This window comes from Panthera pardus, unplaced genomic scaffold (assembly GCF_024362965.1).
Source record: "Panthera pardus isolate Hobbes unplaced genomic scaffold, ASM2436296v1 HiC_scaffold_15, whole genome shotgun sequence".
Lineage (NCBI taxonomy): Eukaryota > Metazoa > Chordata > Mammalia > Carnivora > Felidae > Panthera > Panthera pardus.
Genome location: NW_026526710.1, coordinates 35,816,787 through 35,833,630, shown reverse-complemented (window position 1 = coordinate 35,833,630; position 16,844 = coordinate 35,816,787). Strand labels below are relative to the sequence as shown.

Genomic DNA, 16,844 nt, shown 5'->3' with positions numbered 1-16,844 from the left:
TGAGTTGTTGCTGAACATCAGATATCAAAGTGGGGAGGAAAAGGGATATAAAGTTTCTCTTTGTTCATAAAAGTCTTATGATGGTGAAGTAAGATTTAGAAGTATAGAACATGAATATTGGGTTCTCCATATCCTTGCCCACATCTTGGAAAGAATTTCACATGCATCGTTGTCTCACTTCCTACCTCTAGCAAGAAGCCTTAAATGTACTCCTGAGTTAATTGTTCTTTAGCTCTGCTTTGCTTATGTTCTATTTTTTTAAGTAGCATATTGTGTTCCTTATTGGGTTGCTACTTATGGTTATTTAACCCATATATAAATATATTTAATTAAGCTATATGATTACTTGTTTAAATACAAGTTTTTACCTATTCTGTTGTTAGATCATAGTTGAGAGCAAAAGTGAAGTCACCATAGAATTTAATTATTTTTGTTTTATTTTTATTTTAGATTTCTATGTTTGAAAAGGGGAAGGCACCTAAGATTGTCAACCTAAGGGAAATAGAAGATGACATGCAGACGTTGTATATAAACACAGCAGCTGATAGTTTTGAGTTCAAGGCTCATGTTGAAGGAGATGGTGTAGTGGAAGGGATTATTCGATACCACCCTTTCTTATATGATAGAGAAACTTACCCTGATGATCCATGCTTTCCATCAAGTATGTTAATCTGTTATCTTAGCTACAAAATGTGAAGTTGTGATTTAGAATTTTTTAATGATTATTATTAGTTGGGCTCTTAGGGCTAGATAAATTTTAAAACTTGTTTTCTTAAGCATGTCTTAAATTCTTAGGTATTTATAGTTTTTATAATTCTTGATTTATGTGTGTATTCACTTCCAGATGAGTAAAGCACTGGCTTTAAAGAATATTACATATTCTTTTCTCATGAATTGCTTACTGAACTTTTAGCTATGTACTGCATATTAATCCTTTATATATTGTTTTCTCATTATCTTTGTAGGTATAAATAAGTTTTAAGCTTTTCATAGTCATGTCAGTTTTTTTTTTTTTAATGCTTTCTGATTTTGTCTTGCTTTGGAAAGCCTTCTTATATTTCCAGATTATAAAAATGTCCTGTAGTTCTCTTTAAAAGCCATTTTATGTTTAGATCTTTAATGCATGTATAATCTCCTTTTTTTGTACTACAATGAGGTAGGGCTTTGCCTTAATATTTTCCATGTGAGTATTTGGTTTTGTACCACCAGTTACTTAATGTTACTGTTTTTTAAATAGTTTGAAATATTTTATAATACTGAGTTCCAATAAGTACACACATTTGAATTCTTTAAGTTATTGATCTATTTTATATTTGTATATATGAGTAATGATACTTTTATAGCTTCGTATTGTATGTTGATACTTGCAGATCAGGACACTTAACATTCTTTTTTGAGAAAATTCTTAATCTTTTGCTCTTTTGGGTAACCTTTGGAATCACTTTGTACATTCACTTAAAAAAAATCCTGGTGGGGGGGCGCCTGGGTGGCGCAGTCGGTTAAGCGTCCGACTTCAGCCAGGTCACGATCTTGCGGTCCGTGAGTTCGAGCCCCGCGTCAGGCTCTGGGCTGATGGCTCGGAGCCTGGAGCCTGTTTCCGATTCTGTGTCTCCCTCTCTCTCTGCCTCTCCCCCGTTCATGCTCTGTCTCTCTCTGTCCCAAAAATAAAAAAAACAAAAAACAAAAAACGTTGAAAAAAAAAAATCCTGGTGGAGTACTGAGATTGCATTGAATACATAGAGTAACAATATTAAACTTTCTCATTCAGAATACTTGTTAGTCTTGTGAGTTCTGGAACCAGATTTCCTAATGTAAGTCCCATCTTTGACACTTTATGTTGTGTAAACTTTGACAAACTACTCCTTATCTGTTTCTTTATCTGTGAAATGGGAGGTAATCTCTTTCCTTGTAGAGGTGTTGTGAATTTTAGATAAGAAGCTGGTGCAAATCCTTAGAATAGTGTCCAACATTATTAGTAAGTGTGGCTCTACCTTCCACAATGTAGCTGACCCCTTTTTAATTTGCCAACCTTTTGTCATTTTTGTATGCTGTAGACAAAAAGATAAAGTTCTTCAAGTGGTATCTTAAAATAAGAATCAATAAGTTGTGTGGTCCAGAGGGATTCTCCAAGAGCAAAGTGATTGGGTTTGATTGAAAGGAACTTCTTTGTTGAGTGTTTTTTGGGGGAAGAAGAGTTTATTTTGTGTAGGTGCCTGAATGCCGAAATAACTAAGGTGTTACTCTATCAGGACCATAGTGTTTGATCCTAATTTGTTTGGATATATGAAAATGTATTGCTCAGAAGCATAAAAGTGTTATAGACAATTGTGCTAATAATGCTTCTGATGCTTTGTGATATGTTATAATTGTAGCTGTATCACCTGAATTTGATCTTTGAAAATTTAATAGGTTATTTAAAGTAAAATTAAGTTTAGTGTTATTGATTAATTTGTTCAAACTAGGCACAGTTGCTCCTACTAGGTACTGTAGATTTCTCAGATGATTTTTATGTGAACCTACTGGTTCTGACAGAATTGTGAAACTTGTATTTGAGGTACAGTATTCAAGCTTCTGTATTTGTAGGGAAGAGCGATTCTGCTATAGGGCATAGTCTCTTTGCATGTGTGACTCTTCTACACTGTAAATAGATTTTAAAGATTGCAGGCTTAGCAGCTCGTGTAGTACTCCTAACACAGATTGATAAGTAATGTAAGTAATTATATATTAATATAAATAAGAACACCATTGATAATGGGGAACAACTTCAGAAATCTGCCTTTCTGAGGGCAAACTAAAGTTGTCATTAAGTTTTACAGAAAACAGTGTGAGAGACCTAATGAGTTTTTGTCATAGTTTCTCTGAAGCAACTTTAATATTTCACTTAAAGAAGTGGTATAAATTGCATAAACTCTATAGCAATAAACATTTTGCTCTACTCATGCATTTGCTTTAGAATTAAAAGATGAAGATGATGATGATGATTGTTTTATACTTGAGAAAGCAGCAAGAGGGAAAAGGCCTATTTTTGAATGTTTTTGGAATGGACGGCTAATACCATATACATCTGTTGAAGAGTAAGTTTTGATTTTTGCTGAAATTACATTGATTTATAAACCTTATCTTTTACTAACTGATGTTTTATTCTGTTCAAGTTTTGACTGGTGTACTCCTCCAAAGAAGAGAGGGCTTGCGCCAATTGAATGTTACAATAGAATATCTGGTGCATTATTCACTAATGACAAATTTCAGGTCAGCACAAATAAACTGACTTTTATGGATCTTGAGCTAAAATTGAAAGACAAGAACACCCTTTTCACAAGGATTTTAAATGGACAGGTATGATTTTAAATATCAATTTTGAATATTTGCCTGTGTTCTATTTTAAGTACAAGAAAAATCACAAGTAGTATAGACTTGTACTGATAATTTTTATGCTTTTTATTTTATTAAATCAAAAGAATATAAATTCTTGAGCATTTATGTGTTTACATTACTCAAAAATTTCAAACTGATTAGGCTGTGTTTGGATGAAAATTTTACAGATATTTAGATCTTAATATTAAGACCTATGACAGTGAATAGAAGCTACAGAAGCATGTCCATTTGATGAGAGCAAATAAAATAATATTTTATACTGTAAGGGCTGTACATTGAAGTGCAGTATAAAAATTTGGTAGGCTTAACTTTCTTCAGTGATAAGATTGGTTTTCCAGTTGCAAGTTAATAAATTTAAGGTGAAATCATTTTTTATTTTGTTCCATTTTCATTTGGAAATGGTATATTATACAGTAAGATATGTAGGAAGAAATGAACTTCATGTGTCATTGTCTGTGAAAGCATGTACTGTGGAGGTTTTTTTTCCCTACTAATTCTCTTAAAGACAGGCATTAAACAGCTTATGCTTGAGTGTAAATCTTTCTATACTATCTTCCAACAGGGTGAAGAATGGTAAACAATAACACATTTTCTTATTATTAGAAAACACTTAATTTTCTATACGTGTTTTAACTTTTTTTGAATGGGTACTATATATATACATATACACATACATATACATACGTATATATATGTATATATAATACGTAAAAGGAAAAATGTGTTCAGTATAGCAGTGTTTCTCAACCCTTTTTTCATTATCCTCCTCATAAGGAGCTTTTTAGACCTTTTTTTCCCCTGATCACTCCCCCAATTATATTTTAATACCATAGATACGCTATAGGTATGTTTACTGTGTGTGTGTATATATGTATGTATGTGTGTGTGTGTGTGTGTATATGTGTGTATGTATATATGTATGTATGTATATGCATGCTTGATAAATGGAGAGAAATTTTTATCACCTTTCTCTTTCTGCTAGGCAGCCAGTATTCATCATTTTTGGTGTACTCTTAAATTCGTACCAGAGAAGGAAAGCTTTTTGTTGTTGGTAGTGACCATTGAGACCTTGGTTCCAAAGATGATAGCAAAGACTTTTTTTCTTTAGTAATGCTTTTGTTAGAAATCTAAATTTGTATGGGAGAAAGTTCCAGCAGAATATTTTAATTTTCTATTAGGTTTTCTGAGGGTGGGGTATGTGGAAGAAAAAAAGGAATGAATGACAAGCATCTATGGTTATATTTGTTTACTAGTAGCTATATTTCATAGAGCATTAAAAATTGTTTTTTACAGGAACAGCGAATGAAAATTGATAGAGAATTTGCTTTATGGCTGAAGGACTGTCATGAGAAGTATGACAAACAAATAAAATTTACATCTTTTAAAGGAATAATTACACGTCCCGATCTTCCTTCTAAAAAGCAGGGCCCCTGGGCGACATACTCAGCAATAGAATGGGATGGAAAAATATATAAAGCAGGGCAGCTGGTAGGTTTAACTTATTTCTGGATTCGGTTTTGAATAGAATTTGAAACTAAATGAGATGTATTAGAATTTAACAACAAAATAGTGCATGTATTGGCTCCTCAGGAGCCAGGAAAGAATGAAAATATCAAACTGATTTTAATGGCATAATTTAATGTGGCACTTATTAAAAACCTGTTTCCCAAAGGCTCTATTAGTAAGCTTTTTATTTTTTTTTTCTTGCACTAAACTTTACTCAAATGGAGAGTCTTAAATTTTTTTAATGTGATGTAATGAGGTTTTTGCTTTGTTTTTGTTTTTGTTTTTTTTTACTAAATTTTCGTTACCTGTTTGCTGCTTGTAAGTTACTCTGCTTGTTGATTACATTATAGAGAATGAAGAGATCTAGGAGAGAGATCTTTTGTCCTTAGGGACATTATAGTCTAAACTTGGTAATAACCTAAACATAAATAATAATAGATAAGAGAACAAGTGCTTGAAAGGAGAGAATGAATACTGCTTTGGCAGTTTGGAAGGAGAGGAGAGCATTTTCTGACTATGAATGGGCCTGGGAGAAGAGCATATCATGACATTCTTTGGGCAAGAAGTGGCATTTGTATGAATCTTGAAAGAGGTAGAGAGTTGGGTGTTTATGCAGATACTACAAAGGTTGAAGGTGTCCATTCACTCTGTAGTGGGAAAGGAGTCATCGTGTATTTAAAGCCTGGGAATTGTATGTGATCATCTAGAGAGGTGTAATGTGTGAAGTTAGAGCCTGGCTTTTCCAACACATAGGGGGGTTAGGATGAAAAGGATGCACTGGCAAAGGAAAATGAAAGGGATAAAGATAGAAGGAAACCCTGAAGTCAAGCAGTGAGTTACAAGGAGGAAGTGAACACTTTTGTCAAGTTCTGTGTGGTAGTTGAATAAGGTGCTTTCTCAGAGACCATAATCTGAACGCAGACAACAATACAGGTAAGTGCAGTGAAACAGCAAGTAGTAAGGTTGGGTTGTCCTGCAGCATGTTGTGTGTGAAAGGAAATAGTTTAGAAATGAGGCCGAAAAAGTAGGTTGTGTATAAACTCTTGTAGTCCCTGTCAAGAGTTTCTGAATTGAACTAATGAAAATTATCTTTAGATTTTTAAAGCCACATAAGGAAAAGAAGTACCCATAGGCAAGCTTTGAGCCAGTTTATTTGAAAGGAATAAGTTGTCAGAGTTATTCACTGTTCATAGTCACTGTTCATAGTCTGAAAGCAAGATTTTGTGGGGAAAAAAGGGTTTGAGGTATTTTGGCTTCATAATTGACTTTGGAGGAATTCTAGACCTTTTAGACATATGCATGCATAGCAATGACATTTTTGTATGAAGAAGCCACTGTGTCTTTACAAAGGTATGTTAAGAATAAGTGGGAAACTTATATAAGCAAATATAAATAAATGCAACTTTATTAGAATGTTTTTTTTCAGTAATTTTTCGATACTGAATTTTCCCCTTCAGTGAAATAGTTCTATGATTATGAATATTAAGCCTGTTTTAGTAAATACTAAAAGCCTTTTTCTAAAAACTATTAGGTCAAGACAATCAAGACACTTCCTCTCTTTTATGGAAGCATAGTAAAATTTTTTCTTTATGGTGATCATGATGGAGAAGTATATGCCACAGGAGGAGAGGTTCAGATTGCAATGGTAAGATAGCAAGTAATAAAACATTTTTATTGGAAGTCTCTTGGTACTGCTTATTTTTGTTTAATGCTGAAATAAAGATACAGTATTTTATATTTTGCTTGCATTTGGTTTTTCTTTTGGATACATTAGTGTTAGCATGAATTTTTGTGTTTCTTATTTGGTGTTTTCAATAATCTGTAGAGCTTAACATCTGCCCAATGTTTAACAAACATACGTATGTTATTTCTAGTTGTCAGAATAATTTTGTAAAGTGCAAATTTTGTCCAAGGCCCACAAACTAGTAAAAAATTGGAGCCAGAATTCTTTCTCCAGGATGAATAACTCTAAAATGAGAGTGGGCTTTATCCTTATATTCTTGATAATATTTAAATGGTATTTAATTATGTCTAAGGAGGTTACATGAAAAATAGAAGAACCATTGTGGTATAATGTAATAATGGTTATTATGACTTACATATTTAATTGGAGTAAAATGTTTCTTTGGAAGAAACAAATGTTTTCATTGTAGCCAAATTTGAATATTTTTTTTTGAAATGTTGATATAAATTATTCAGGAACCTCAAGCACTGTATGATGAAGTAAAAACTGTGCCAATTGCAAAGCTCGATAGGACAGTTGCTGAGAAAGCTGTGAAAAAATATGTAGAAGATGAAATGGCAAGGTAATTCACATTTCAAATTGCAGGATAAGAGTAACAAAATAAAAAATGAATCATAGCGTTTTTAACTATTCGTGAGTGTGTTGTTAATGGACACATAATAGGACATTTGTAGTCTTAGATTTACATATTGTGATGAACTTGCTGTTAAAAAAAATTGAGAGCTTTGTAAAATAGAATCCTGCATTTTGTAGAAAAAGTAAATTTTATGTATCTAAAGTGTCACTGTTATAGGCACTATGACTCAAATATGTTAGAAAACAACTTGGTTTGACCTACCACTAGAAGAAAGTCGTAGTAACTGTTGGGAGGTAAAGATCAGTACCAAAGAAGTAAAGGAAAGTAGAAAAACAAAACTGTTTGTAGCTCTTGCTTGGCTAATGATGCAGTCATTTTGATTCTTACTGAATTTCACTAATAATTCTCTTCTTATAGTTTATTGTATTTCCCAAAGGTAACTTGTACTGTAAAAGAGCAGAGGAACCCCCTCCCCCCAATTGATAATTCTTGGCTCTTAATACCAAGAGATTTTGTATTACTGTTTCAGTAACCACAGTAATGGTTAGGGAAATTTTTTTTAGATTATTAATCATATAGAATTTTAGCATTAGCCTTTCAAAATACTATATCAAAAATAAATATTACAGTTTCTGGTGACTTGTATTTATCTTATTAAGACCATAGTTAACATAGTTCATGAAACATTAATATGCTGGTTTCATAATAGGCTCCCTGATAGATTATCAGTAACTTGGCCTGAAGGAGATGAATTGTTGCCAAATGAGATTAGGCCTGCTGGAACCCCCATTGGTATGTTTTTTGTTTTTTTTTTCCCTTAATACTGAAAATATGCTTTTTGTGTGTCTTACATAGTTAATATGTAAAAGACCATGATGAATTAAAACACTATGTCAAGACCTAGCAGACTTATCACATTTTTTTTTTAATATATGAAACTTATTGTCAAATTGATTTCCATGCAACACCCAGTGCTCATCCCAAAAGATGCCCTCTTCAATACCCATCACCCACCCTCCCACCCCCTATCAACCCTCAGATTGTTCTCAGTTTTTAAGAGTCTCTTATGCTTTGGCTCTCTCCCACTCTAACCTGTTTTTTTTTCCCCCTTCCTGTCCCCCATGGTCTTCTGTTAAGTTTCTCAGGATCCACATAAGAGTGAAAACATATGGTATCTGTCTTTCTCTGTATGACTTACTTCACTTAGCATCACACTCTCCAGTTCCATCCACGTTGCTACAAAGGGCCATATTTCATTCTTTCTCATTGCCATGTAGTACTCCATTGTGTATATAAACCATAATTTCTTTATTCATCATTTGATGGACCTCATCACATTTTTTGAGTGTAACTAAGACATTCTTATTTTAAATTTTGGACTGGTAGGTGCATTAAGAATTGAAATACTGAATAAAAAGGGGGAAGCAATGCAGAAGCTTCCAGGAACAAGTCATGGAGGGTCAAAGAAACTCCTGGTTGAGCTCAAAGTTATATTGCATTGTAAGTATGCAAACTAATTTGGATCTTTTTAAATATTTGTTCTTAAATGTATAATGCAGGTTTTAATATCTACATATAATTATCGATGATCTAACAATCTGAGAGACACAGTAGATTTGATTAAAGTTAGGAATTCCAAGTGTGTTATGACTAATTTTTTAATCGGTATTTTTCCAAGGGTTTTTTTTTTTTTTTAGTTTATTTACTTATTTTGAGAGAGAGAGAGAGAGAGCGAGCACGAACAGGGGAGGGGCAGAGGGAGAATCCCAAGCAGGCTCTGCGCTCTCAGTGTGGAGCCCAGTGCAGGGCTCAAACTCACGAACTGCAAGATCATGACCTGAGCCAAAACCAAGAATCCAGTGCTTAGCCGACCGAGCCACCCAGCACCCAGGCACCCTGTTTTTTTTAAACCCTTTATTCTGAATTTTCCCAAGAAGGTGACTGTGGGCTAAAATAAGATATGGTGTATATATGTGTAGGAATTTGTACTAGATAGGAATTCAGATTAGCTAATCCATAAAATCTGTTGTAAATCAAAAAACTATGGCTCTGAACCTGTGAGCTAGAAGTACTTGGCTTAGATTATAGGCCTGTTGACTGGAGAAGAAATGAGTATTCTTGCTCATTTTATATTTCCCTAATTTGAATCATCTTGTTTGTTTCTTGTCCGTTGCTTTTTCTTGATGGCCTAAAAGTATTTTCACTTACGTTTAAGGATCTGTTCTGTCCCTACATACTGTGTGTCTCATCCATGGATTTTGAAGATACAGTATTTGATTTGATATATGTTTATTTCCAACAATTTAAAAACTAGTCAGTGATCCTATATACTTTATGTAAATGTCTTCTTAGGTCTCTTGGCATTCAACAGTTTGACTAACTTATTTTCCTGAAATACTCTCATTTTTGGCCTTTGTGACACCCGATACCTTATTTCTCCAACCCTCCCCCCCCCCCCCGCCCCCCCACCATTTATTAGGTATTCCAGATGGGGTTCACTGACTAGAATCAAAGTGTCAGGATTTCGTTCCTTCTGGAGGCTTTAGGACAGCCTTGCCTTTTCCATCTTGTAGAATCTGCCCACATTCTGTGGCTTGTGGCTCGTGGCTCATTCCTCCATCTTCAGAGTCAGCAGTGTAGCATCCTTCAGTCTTGCTGTGACTCGGACTCTCCTGCCTGCCCCCCCCCTATAGTTTTTCCAACCAAAAACATTTTTTATTATGTTAAAATATATATAACATAAGTTTATCATGTTAACCATTTAAAAACATACAGTTCAGTGGCATTGAATACATTTATATTGTTGTACAACCATTACCACTGTCCATCTCCAGAACTTTTTTTCAACCCAGACTGAAACTTTGTAGTAATAACTTCCCATCACTCCCTCCCCACATCTCCTGGTAACCATTGTTCTACCTTGTGTCTCTGTGAATATGACTATTTTAGGTATCTCAGTAAGTGGAATCAAGTAAGTGAAATCATATTCTATTGTATGCTTGTGTACCACATTTAGTTTATCCATTCATTCATCAATGGACACTTAGGTTGCTGTCATGTATTAGCTATTATGAATAATGTCGCTGTGAACATTGGTATGCATATATCTGTTTATGTCCCCGATTTCAATTCTCTTGCATATACCCAGATGTGGAATTGCTAGATCATATGCTAATTCTAATGTATAACTTTTTGAGGAACTTTTTGTCAGACTGTTCTTCACAGTGGCTGCACCATTTTACATTCCACATCCTTGCTAACACATGTCATTTTCTGCCCCTCCCCACCCCACCCGTTTGTTTGATATTGAGCATCTCTTTGTGTGCTTATTGAGCATCTCTATATCTTTTTTGGAGAAGAGTCTATTCAGGTCCTTTCTCATTTTTAAATTCTGTTGTTTTTGAGTTGTAGGAGTTTTTATATTTGAATAATCCTTATCAGATACTGTATAATTTGCACATATTTTCTCTTTATTCTGTGGAATGCCTTCTTACCCTATTGATGGGGTTTTTTGATGCAGAAAATGTTTTAATTCTGATAACGTCCAATTTTTCTGTTTTTTGCTTTTGTTGCCTTTTCTTTTGACGTCCTATCCCAAGAAGTCACTGCTAAATCCAGTGTCAGGAAGCTGTTTCTTGAATGTTCATGTGTAAGATTAGTTTTATCATTGTAGCTCTTACATTTAGTTATTTGATTTATTTTGAGTTTAATTTATATAGATTAACTTCTTTTGCGTGTAGATACCTGGTTTTCCTAGCACCAATAATCAAATACTTTTTTCTCCATTGAATGGTCTTGGCATTCTTGTCAAAAATCATTGGACCATATATTCAAGGTTTTATTTCTGGGCTATTTGATTGGTCTGTATGTCTGCTCTTAAGCCAGTACCACACTGTTTTTGATAACTATAGTTCTGCAGTAAACTTTCAGAGGAAATGTGAGTTCTCCAACTTTATTTTTCTTAAGATTGTTTTGGCTGTTAGGGTCCCTTGAGATTCCATCTAAATTTAGCATGGGTGTCCTATGCCTGGAAGAAGTGATATTGGGGTTTTGATAGGGATTATATTGGATTTGTAAATCATTGGGTGTTATTGTCATCTTAATACATGAACATGGTTTGGTATCATCCAGGTGTGCTGAATTTATTTATTGACTGTAAACAGCTTTTTTGTGGAATCTTTAGGGCTTTGTACATAAAAGATCGTGTCATTGGGACATCTGGGTGGCTGGCTCAGTTGGTTAAGCGTCCGGCTTCAGCTCAGGTCATGATCTCACAGTTTGTGAGTTGGAGCCTCACATTGAGCTCTCTGCTGTTGGCACAGAGCCCACATCACATCCTCTGTCTCCCTCGTCTGTCCCTTCCCTGCTTGCATTATCTCTCTTTCTCAAAAATAAACATTACGAAAAATTGAAAAGATTATGTCATCTACAAACATTGAAATTTTACTTCTTTCTTTACAAAGTGGATTTTCTTTTTTCCTAATTGGTCTGGCTAGGACTTCCAGTACCATACTGAATAGATGTGGTGTAAGCAGACATCCTTGTCTTCTTGTTCATGATCTTGGAGGGAAAACTTTCAGACTTTTATTTCTGAATATGATGTTAGTTTTAGGCTTTTCGTAGCTCTGCAGGACTCCACACATGATCTGGCCTTGTCTCCCTGTTCAACTTTATTTCTAACGTTTTCATCCTCACTGTATTCCCAGTCATAATTCTTTTTGTTCCTGTACAAGCCCAATTTTCCCACCTCTGGACCTTTGTATGTATTTCCTCTGCCTGCAACTTTTAAACAGCAACTTTTCTTTATTAATTAATTATTTATTTATAAATGTTTATTTATGTTGAGAGAGAGCAAGAGCAGGGGAGGGACAGAGAGCGAGAGGGAGAGAAAGAATCCCAAGCAGACAGTGCAGAACCCAGGACAGGGCTCAGTCTCACAAACCATTGGATCATGATGTGAGTTTAAATCAAGAGTTGGACGCTTAACTCACTGAACCACCTAGGCATCCCTAAACAGCATATCTTTGATAAAACTATTTCTCAGGTTTCAGACTGCCACTTTCTTAGACTTTTTTCTGTTTTTCTAGTTTTCTACTAATATACTTAGATTTATTTGTATAACTTGGTGTTTTGTTATTTCTTAAATGTGCCTTTGCTGTCTAGAACAGAGGTGGCAAATTATTTGTAATGGATCAAATAGTACATATTTTGGCTTTGAGGACCCTAAATTCTTTGTCACAGCTACCTAACTGCTATTCTAGAATGAAAGCAGCCATGGGCAATAAAGTAGTTTGCAGACTCCTTGATCTACAAGATGGAAATTCCATGAATGCAAGCATATTGTTGTTTTTTTTTTCACTTTTTTCTAGTGCCTAGGGTACAAGAGGTAGTTATTAAGTTTCTGTTGAGTAAATAAAAAAGATATCAGAAAGTTGCTTGGTCTTTTTTAGAGAACTCTAATGGCTTACTGTCTAATATTCATTATAAATTTACAGTTGCAACATTTTTTAAATTATGTAATGGGCTCCAAGATATATTGGTTAACCTAAGTCAATAGGAAGTATTTGGTTGTACTTGTTTTGTGTGTGTGTGTGTGTGTGTGTGTATGTGTGTGTGTGTGCGCGCGTGTGCGCGCGCGCATGCCTGTGTGCGTGTGTGTGTGTGTGTGTGTGGTGAATCTCAAGTACATGCATCTCTCAAAATGTGTAATTTCAATTACCACAGTAATTCCTTTTGGTCATCTTATAACCATCCAACTTAAATTTCTCTGATTTTCTAAAATGATAGACTTTTGTGGTGGTTTTGGTATCAGACACATGTATTACATTTAGTTATTATATGTCTTCAGTTTCTTTTTTTTCAAAGTAGAGCTCCCTCCTTTTTTTCTTCATGCCAGTAATTTGCTGACAGAACTCAATCACTTGTAGTGTAGTGGATTTCACAGATTCTGTTTGTTCCTTTGGGATGTCATTTAGCTACTTTTCCTATTTGTTCAATTGCCAGAAAACTGAAAGGTAAGCCTAAAAGATTGAATACATTTGGGTTCCTAATATTTCTGTTTTGTAAAGTAGGAATCAGTACTTTATACCTAATCTGAGTTTCTTATGGTATTATATGTTAAGAGGCATATGATTAATGATTGTTCCACGTTAAGTGCTGCTAATGGATCATTAAATTCACTTGGCTAATTATAAAGTTCTCTTTCAACCATTATGTAATAGTCTCATCCATTGTTGATTTTGCCTGAATTATTTGGTGAATTAGTTATTACAGGTAATTCTTTTCTGATTCTTTCGTTCCTTCCTAATTTGTTATCCAGACTTCATCTGTGAAGAATTTTATCAGTTAGGTTCATTGGTTTACCTGAAATGCAGCTTTTATAGGAAAGGCAGTAAAAAGTATAATTCTTTTTCTTTAATTGCAAATTACCAGTTAAGCATTGTTGCTGTACAATAATGCCTGGTGAGCAGTTTCTGTTTTTTGGTAGTGTTTTTGTGAGTATGTGGGGTTTTATATATTTAACATGCTTCATTCATTTTGATGTGCCTTCATATTGTCTCTTCTGTCTCCTTGATGTGATCCTTTTTGTCTTTGATGCGAGTTTTCTTGCTTCCTGACTCAAGATATCCTAGAATATTGTTATACATGTTCTACCTTAGACTTGGTTTCAGCCATTACTGCTGGTTCCTTTCTGTGGGGAATGGTGTTTAGAGGCCACAATCTGAGTGGTAGGGTTGCTCATTGCCCCCAGGTGAAATTGCTTTTAAGCTTTTTAAATGCTAATCACAAACATTTTTTGAAAAGAAAAACTGAATTCACATTGACATTTTGGGTTTTTATTGAACTAATTTGACTTTATACTTTTATTTCATTTCTTTAATGCTGAAAATCCAGATTCCTTAACATTAATGGTTATTTGCTTTATCCTACAATGTATTTCATTTCAAAATAATAATACTAATATAATTACTAACAATAAGACTTGATGAATTGGACTATTTTGCAGCCCTGTCCTTAAAATCTTTCTTTCTGTATAAATAGTAAAAATGATTCTAATGTTACTTGAAATATACTTTTTTTTTTTAAATGTTTATTTATTTTTGAGACAGAGAGAGAGCATGAGCGGGGGAGGAGCAGAGAGAGAGAGGGAGACACAGAATCTGAAGCACGCTCTAGGCTCTGAGCTGTCAGCACACAGCTCGACGTGGGGCTCGAACTCACGGACCGTGAGATCGTGACCTGAGCCGAAGTCGAACGCTTAACCGACTGAGCCACCCAGGCGCCCCGAAATATACTTTTAAAATGTAGTCAAGTCACCTACTTAATACACATTTTGGTTTTGTTTATGAATTGCTGTATTTTAATGCAATTTCTTGAATTTTTAAGTCATTTACATAATTTCAAAGTCAGAAATAAACCTTCAGAGAAGTTATGTCATCCCTGTACTCTTTTTTCTTCCCTCTTTACGTAATGATTTTATTAGTTTTTGGCTTATCTTTCCTGTGTTTCGTGCTATAATACTGAGCAAGAATGTATTTATATTTCTGTCTTTTCCTTATAAAAAAGCTAGTATGTTTGATATATATGCTTTTACTCCTTTCCCATAACAATAGGTCACTAGGTCTTAGCGATTATTCTGTATAAATATAGTATTTTAATCTTGAAAACTCTTAAGGAAAATTATTTTTAATATCAAAAAATTATCTCTGTTCTTTTGTATCAATCTTATTTACAGATATATTTTTAAGAAATAAAGGTGATTTAATGAGCTAATTTTCATTATGCTGTTCACTTGCATAGGATAACTTTAGATCTTTTGATGAAGTTTTAAAACAATTTTAAAATGTACAACAAACAAAGATATTTGATACCAGTGTGACATTTCATATTCATGTTCTGTTTTCAGTTTCTCAAGGTATAAATGTTTTGTTTTTTCTTTTATTAAGCTTCAAATGGAAATAAAGAAATCATTTCACATATTAGTCAACATGGAGGAAAATGGCCTTACTGGTTTAAAAAAATGGGTGAGTTATTATTCTGAATGTTAAAAATTATGTCAGTATTATGTTGACTTGATTTTTAATTTCTTCTTAATTTGTCCAGAAAATATTCAAAAGTTGGGGAATTATACGTTGAAATTACAAGTTGTATTGAATGAAAGTAATGCAGACACATATGCAGGAAGACCGCTACCATCAAAAGCAATTAAATTTTCTGTTAAAGGTAAGTGAAATACCAGTATATAACTACATATTATGCTGAAGGTGGCATTTTAAATGAAGGGGGAATAGATAAATAATTCAGTAAAAGATGTTTGGCCAGTTGTATAATCATTATCTCAAAATGACTTTATAGGGGTGCCTAGGTGGCTTAGTCAGTTAAGTGTCCAACTCAGAATTTCATCTCAGGTCATGATCTCCCCACCATGAGATTGAGCCCCGCATTGGGCTCCATGCTGGGCGTGGAGCCTGCTTGAGATCTCCTCTCCCTCTGCCTCTCCCCCTCTTGCACTCGCTCTCAAAAAAATAAATAAAATGGCTCTATAATTCTGCTTCATAATCATTTCTTTTAAGGTTTTTACTTAAATTTCAGTTTGAATATACAGTGACTATACAGCGTAATATTGTTCCAGGTACACAGTTGAGTGATTCAACACTTCTGTACAACACTCAGTACTCATTTTGACAAGTGTACTCCTTAATCCCCATCACCTATTTAACCCATCCTCCACCACCTTTCCTTCTAGTAACCGTCAGTTTGTTTTCTGTAGTTAAGAGTCTGTTTCTTGGTTTGCCTCTTTTTTTCCCTTGTGCTTGTTTATTTTGTTTCTTAATTTCCACATATGAATGAAATCATAAGGTATTCATCTTCTGATTTATTTGGCTTAGCATAATGCTCTCTAGCTCTATGTCATGCAAATTCATAATGATATTTCTTTAAAATTTTTGAAGTCCTCATTGTTTTCTGTTGTTGCTGATAACATCTAAAGCTATTCAGATTCCTGACCTTTGCTTGTGAGCCTCTCTGCCCCTCACCCCAACCCCAGTCTTGCCTCTTTTCTGACCCCCAGCTGTTTGGAGAATCTTTTTTTTGTTCTAGTTTCTGAAGTTTTAAATTCTAGGAATTTTTCTTGAATTACTTTGATTTCCTACTCTGTTTTCCACGTTATCTAATATTAAGACAGTAGACCTCTTGACTGGTGTATTAATATTCTTTTTCTACTTTTCATTTTTTATTTTACTATATTATGGGAAATTCCTTTAACACGATATTCTACCCTTTCTATTGAATTTTTCCTTTATGCTGTCATTTTTTATTCTCTGTTCCCTATTCAAAGCATTGTCTGCCTACTTCATATATTCAGTAATTCTTGGAGGGTATCAATAACAGTGGTGGTCTTTTTTGAAGCATTTAAACTTCATTCATAGTCATTTTCCTCCATGGTTTTGTTTTTGTTTTAAATGTTTGCCCTTTTAGAATAGATGCTCTCTTACATGACTAGTGATTTGCTTACACTTAACGACAGGACATTTGAAAGCTTTTAGTTCATTTGGGGGAGATGATGAGAATTTTTAGGTTTTCTTTTTTTGACTGTTCAGATTCCCCAGAGTAGAGCCCTCCAGTCTCCTGGTAGGTGGGTAA

The 16,844-nt window shown here is 34.2% G+C and overlaps 1 protein-coding gene across 2 annotated transcripts in view; it reads left to right on the top strand.

Moving 5' to 3' along the window:
- The window catches only part of SMCHD1 (structural maintenance of chromosomes flexible hinge domain containing 1), a 230,845-nt gene that overhangs the window by 36,374 nt on the left and 177,627 nt on the right, over window positions 1–16,844 (top strand). For both annotated transcript variants that reach the window (XM_053902476.1, XM_053902475.1), the window contains exons 10-19: window positions 451–661; window positions 2,954–3,074; window positions 3,153–3,336; window positions 4,669–4,863; window positions 6,413–6,526; window positions 7,081–7,187; window positions 7,912–7,994; window positions 8,589–8,702; window positions 15,149–15,226; window positions 15,306–15,425. In XM_053902476.1, coding sequence (XP_053758451.1) covers window positions 451–661; window positions 2,954–3,074; window positions 3,153–3,336; window positions 4,669–4,863; window positions 6,413–6,526; window positions 7,081–7,187; window positions 7,912–7,994; window positions 8,589–8,702; window positions 15,149–15,226; window positions 15,306–15,425 — 1,327 coding nt within the window. The remainder of the gene's footprint in view (window positions 1–450; window positions 662–2,953; window positions 3,075–3,152; window positions 3,337–4,668; window positions 4,864–6,412; window positions 6,527–7,080; window positions 7,188–7,911; window positions 7,995–8,588; window positions 8,703–15,148; window positions 15,227–15,305; window positions 15,426–16,844) is intronic.